The following is a 6,000-nucleotide window of genomic DNA, read 5'->3' on the forward strand; positions in this document are numbered from 1 at the left end:
CAACTTACATGTGCGACTTGGCCTTTCTCAGTGTCAGTTTCTCTTCTGTTACAGAGGACACTTCAGAAGGTGAGGCTCTCAAGAGACAAGGTGTATCCTGGAACCCAAAGTAACTGATTATCTATATGAGATACTGGCTCTGCTCTGAGCTTCAAGTCTCTGTCTCAAACTGTCAAGTGCCCAATGTTTCCAGCCGGTCTAGGATTCCTCACTGGGTCGTCACCATATATTGCCTAAAATCTCCTGCTGTGCTCTTAGCCCCTCTGGCTTTCTGGGCTCCTGCTACCCCTCAGCTGCCAGCACAGCACAAGTACTTGGGACTTGAGAAGTGAGGTCGCTGATCACAGGCTGCCAGCCTCCAGGAGCCCTGCCTCTCCTCACGGCACCTCCCACCAAGTGTTCAAGAAAGGTCTTCAAAGCAGAGGAGTCCTCAATCTTCCCCCTCCAGCCTCTCGTGTGGCTCATCAGCCACTGAAGCCTGTCCGCTCTAGTAACATGCTCCCAGGTCTGTTCTCTCCTCTCAGGACCCATGATTCCAGGCTTGTGGTGGATCCCTATCCAAAAATGAATGCAGACTTAAAGGAATTCCTGTCCCCCACCCCCAGGCCATCCCTTACTCTGCCCTCAAGATGGTCTAGAAGGAAAATACGCAGAGATTTTCATCATCTCAGAACAAAACCGGATGCTTAGCAGAGCATCTAGAGGCTCAACCCAGGCCCTTCACAGCCTCATTAGTTCCTGTGGGCCTTGTGCATTAGGCTGTGCTGGAGAAAGATTATTTATTCAGTGCTGGTACCAGTGAGCAAGAGAACAGCCTGAGCTAACCGGCCACACCTATAACCAAAACCCTTTGGATTTGGATTTGTAGGACTGCTACAGGAAGAGAGATCTCAAGTGCATTTAAGAACAGATCTCTGATAGCAAAGTTCAAAAACCTAATGGGGTGCCTTATAGATGTTAGGCTTAATTTCTATTCAGCAGTTTTAACATTCTTAAAGCAGTGGAACCTGTTTTTCAAATAAATCTACTACAGAAGCCAAATATGAAAAACAGGTAAAAGCGAAGCTGCTGTGGTGGGGGATGGGGAGGTCACCTACACGCCTCCCATTCGACTCTCCACTGGTCCCTGCAGTAGCCGCTGGGACACTTCCTTGAATAGCAAGGGTCAAACTGCGGGCAGTGTGACAGCTACAGGCCTAGAGAATCTTGAAGGTTTTTCTCTCTTCTGAGATTCTTAGCATCTCAGATGCCATGTTTCTGCTCAAACCCCAATGATGCTGTGAGAGAGGAGGTTGGCTTGAATCAGGGCAGTAGCAGTGGAAGGGCTTAAAAGTGGTCACATTCTAAATATATCCCAAAAGTAGAGAAAACAGGATTTGCTGTTGGCTTAGATGTGGATTACGAGAATAAGAGGCATCAAAGGAGACTCCAGGCGTTTGGCCTGAACAAGTGGAACAGAGGCCCCACCATCTATGATAAAGAGGACTGGTGGGAGGAATAAGATTGGGTGGAAAGACCAGGAACTCAATTTTAGTATGCTAAATCTGAGGTGCATATTAGACATCTAAGTGGAGCTTTTGAGTATAAAGGCAGAGGTCAAGAGCCTGGAGGTCAGTAAGTCTGAGCTGGAGAAAAAGATCTGAGTCACCAGGATATTGACAGTATTTAATTTTTGTTTTTAATGTTTATTTATTTTTGTAAGAGAGAGTGTGAGTGGGGTAGGAGCAGAGAGAGAGGGAGACACAGAATCTGAAGCAGAGTCCAGGCTCTGAGCTGTCAGCACAGAGCCCGACGCGGGGCTCAAACTCACGAACCGTGAGATCATGACCTGAGCTGAAGTCTGACACTTACCAACTGAGCCACCCAGGCACCCCAGGATATTGACAGTATTTAAAGCCATAATACTAAATTAGATTAAAGGAAGAATTGTGGATAAAAGAGAAGTCTATAGACGGAGTCTCAGAAAACTCCAACTCTGAAAAACAGACCCATAAATACATAGAACTAAAGGGTGCCAGAGAAGGAGGTAGGAGAATGGGCCAAATAGGTGAAGAGGAGTGGGAGGTACAGGTTTCCAGGGATGAAAGGTACAGCAAAGGGAACATGGTCAATGGTATTCTAACACTGTTGTATGGTGACAGATGGCAGCTACACTTGTGACAAGCCTAAATATAGACTTGTCAAATCACTATGTTGTACACCTGCAACTAATGTAACGTTGTGTGTCAACTATACTTCAATTAAAAAAAAAAAGATACACCTGAAACTTATATAACAGTGTTATGTTAACTATACTGTAATTAAAAAAAATAAAATAAAAAAATAAAAAGTTAGGGGAGCCTGGCTGACTCTGTTGGTAGAGCATCTGACTCGTGACCTGGGGTCATGAATTCAAGCCCACATTTGGTATAGAGATTACTTTAAAAAAAAAAAAAAAAAGAGGTTAAAAATAGGACCACCCTACAATCCAGTAATCGAACTACTGGGGATTTACCCAAAATATACAAAAACACTAATTCAAAAAGATACACACAACCCTGTATTTATTGCAGCATTACTTACAATGGCCAACTTATGGAAGCAGCCCAAAAGCCCATCGATAGTTGAATGGAAAAAGATGTGGCATAAGTGTACAATGAAATATTATTCACCCATAAAAAATGAAATCTTGCCATTGGCAACATGGATGGAGCTAGAGAGTATTATGCTAAGTGAAATAAGCCAGAGAAAGACAAATGCCATATGATTTCACTCATGTGGAATTTAAGAAACAAAACAAACGAGCAAAGGGAAACAAGAGAAAGACGCAAACTAAGAAAAAGACTCTGAACTACAGAGACTAAACGGATGGTTACTATAGGGGAGGTAGGTAGGGGGGATGGTTAAAATAGGTGATGGGAATTAAAGTGTACATTTACCATGATGAGAACTGAGTAATGATCAGAACTGCTGAATCACTGTATTGTACACTTGAAACTAACATAACACCGCATGTTAACTATACTGGAACTAAAATTAAAAACCTAGACAAAAAGAAAAAAAAAAATTTCCAACTCTGACTGGGCTAGTCAGACTGGCCACTGTTTATAGGGTAAGGAGCAAGCGACAGAGAAGCATTAGCCAACAAAGTAAACAGAAAAGCCAGAAGAGATTTTTTTTTTTAGAAGCCAGGAGTGATGAACTGTGTCAAATGCCAGAGATGGGTCAAGTAAGATGAGAAAATATCACTAGATTTGACAACAGGGAGGTCACCACTGATCTTGCAGGAGAGCAGTTTTAGCAGATTGTTAAGGACAGAAGCCTGAATGGTATGGGGGCAAGACGCAGCAGAGAGGAAACAATCACTGATGTAGATGAGAAAGGAGAGAATTACTGGATCAATGAATGCCCCTGAGTAGGTGAGAAGGCAGGGGATCTAGTGATGAGGTTGGTCTTTGCCAAGAGTAGATAGTTCGTCCACAGTAAGAGCGTAGACCGTGTGGGCATGTGTGGGGAAGAGGGGTAAATGTGGCGGAGGTTCTCACCCGACTGTATGTACTTTCTCAGTGAAACAAGAAGCAAAGTTGACAGGTGGGTGTGAAGACAGGGGAGGTGGTGCAAGAGGCTTCGAGAAAGAGATGCATGAAAGATTCAGGGTTTTTTCACTCATGTGCTGGAAGGCATGACATCCCAGGGCTGAGTGTCCAATGGCCCCAGGTTCTGGGAAAAATGGTTTCTCAAATGTTAAAACCTGGGTTTGTACTTTCTAGCAGGGCAAACCACTCTGAATTTCAGCTTCTGCAACTGTAATGCCTGATTAAGGAACAGTCTAAAAGAAAACACCAGGGAGTAACTTTAAATAATACAGTATCAGCCAACATTTCAGCCTACCTCAAAGCATTTGACACAAATGTCTGCTTTACACTGCACTTTTAGGAGTGGGCAAATACTACTTTTACTATTTTGTGGATTAGCACACTCAGGCACGGAAAGTGAAGTGACTAATCCAAGTGGTGAGTGAAGCCGGCATTAATTACCTACCCTGCTGCCTCTTCCAGCAGCACGGTACCTGACAGTTTACAAAGCATTTCCACACACTACAAATGTCACTTTACAACACATCTGTGTGAGACAGCACACATCACTAGCTCCACTTTAAGGCTGAAAGCACTGAGGCTCAAAGTTACAGGACCAAGGACCAAGGTCAAATCCATAAGAGGACAGTGAGTGCTTGATAATGTAGCTGTTACTACTGACAGGGTTGTACGACCTATGGAAGGGAAGGGATGGGGAAGGCAACTTGAAGCCAGACTGCCGGGGAGCCTGAGTGACAGAGGGACGCGCTGGAACTCAAGCCGTGAAAGCTAAGGGGCCCCTGGAAGAGGACAGAAGAGCGCCAGGGTCTGAGCTGTGTTTTAGGAATCAGATAGGAAGCACCGCACATTCCGGGGCCAGAACGCCGAGTCGAGTGACCACCTCGCCTAGGGTTTCCCAAATTGAGCTAACAAGAATTAACTGGAATATACGTCACAACCACAGATGGATTCTCAGGACCCCGTCCCCGGGACTCTTCCCTTTCCCTGGAAAGGTTCCAGCGGAGCTCAGGAACTTGGGAACTTTAGCACGCCCCTCCACCCCCGCCGCCCCGACGGGTATATATGTCAGCCAGGTATGGGGACTCTCACTCACTCCGACCCCTCTTTTCTGCTAAAGGGCAAAAAGCGAGAGGCAAGAGCTCAAGGGTCGACCAGGGCTCGGCGTTACCTTCTCGATTTTGCCCAGGAAGAGCTCCTTGGCGAAAGCCCCGCTCGGCGGACTAGTGCGCAGCAGGCGCCGGCTCGCTGCGAAGGCCACCAGGGCCCGGCAGGCACGCGCCGCCGCCGCCCTGCGCAAGAGGAGCGCCACCGCACTCATGCTGCTGAAGTCGACCGCGCCACCCCCGCGGTGGAGGCCTCCTTTTTGGAGCCCCGGTCACGTGCACGCGGCTCGCGCCGCCGGATGACGTCACCGGCCTGAGCCCAGCCGCCCGTCGGCACCGCCCCGCCCGCCGCCTCTGCGCTTGCGCGGCCTTCCGCCAGGGAGGGGGAGGTCGCAGGGGGTGGGGTTGCTGCCGTGTTGGCGGCTTCGTGCTCGGCTTGGAGGGGCTGCTGCGAAGTGTTTGTTTTCAAATGCCGGTGGGTGGTTGCGTCCCTGCCTGCCAGCCGGGGGAAACTTCTCAGGGACGCCCAGCTCTTTCTCGCCACTTGTGGCGCTGAGGACGCCGCATAGCGAAAGAAAAGGAAATGGGGCGGAGGAATTTACAGTATTGGTTTATCTCTGGGGGGGAGCTCAGTAGGCGTAATGTTTTTTAAAAAAGTGAATGGTGGATTCCTTTTGATTTGTGGCTTTCGTGTATGTTACATATCCTTATTTTGCAAGAGGAAAATAAAAAGCTTGTTCTGCCAGAAAGGGGTCCGGATATAATCCTGAGTCACAAAACTCTCCCTGGGAAACAGCAACTTAAAAGGCAGGCGGAGGAAGAGAAGCTCCAGAGGGAACCGAGAAGGGGTGTGTACACTTGGAAGGGACGGGCAAGGCCATGGGGCCCAGGGAGGAGGGCCGGCAGCCCCGTGGCACCCCCAGGTCCTTGCGCAGCGATGCCTGCCTGACCCGCGGTAAGTGGGCACCCTCGTGGTTTTAAGTCAGCCTCCTCCAGGAACATTTCTTCTGTTTGTGCTTGTACCCTGATTCTGGGTTTGACACAGTATTGGAAAACGCTTTCTGCCGCCACCCTGTGAACTCCTGGAGAAGAGTGGGAAATCGCAGTCGGTCTCAGCGTGCTTTGCCGGCCCGGCCCAATAAAAGGTTGACTTGATGACACAACATCAGGGGAAAAGAGCTCAAAAACGTTTCCGGTTGCAAAATCTTTGCAAGTATCTAATGCAATCTGTGTTACTTAGAGACACAGAATCTGGGCAGGCTCCTAAATATATAGAAGGCTCCCACGAACCGGGAGATCATGACCTGAGCCGAAGTCGGAGG

General features: G+C 48.0%; 1 protein-coding gene across 2 annotated transcripts in view; it reads right to left on the minus strand.

The window, feature by feature from the left end:
- ACAD9 (acyl-CoA dehydrogenase family member 9) overlaps nt 1-4,950 on the minus strand; it is a 47,401-nt gene extending 42,451 nt beyond the window's left edge. Inside the window, exon 1 of one of the 2 annotated variants that reach the window (XM_058725832.1) lies at nt 4,744-4,950. In XM_058725832.1, coding sequence (XP_058581815.1) covers nt 4,744-4,893 — 150 coding nt within the window. In that variant the 5' untranslated portion in view covers nt 4,894-4,950. The remainder of the gene's footprint in view (nt 1-4,743) is intronic. The other variant, XM_058725834.1, reaches the window with a different exon arrangement.
- Nucleotides 4,951-6,000: the final 1,050 nt, after the last annotated feature.

Source organism: Neofelis nebulosa, chromosome 4, assembly GCF_028018385.1.
Source record: "Neofelis nebulosa isolate mNeoNeb1 chromosome 4, mNeoNeb1.pri, whole genome shotgun sequence".
In the NCBI taxonomy this organism is placed as follows: Eukaryota; Metazoa; Chordata; class Mammalia; order Carnivora; family Felidae; genus Neofelis; species Neofelis nebulosa.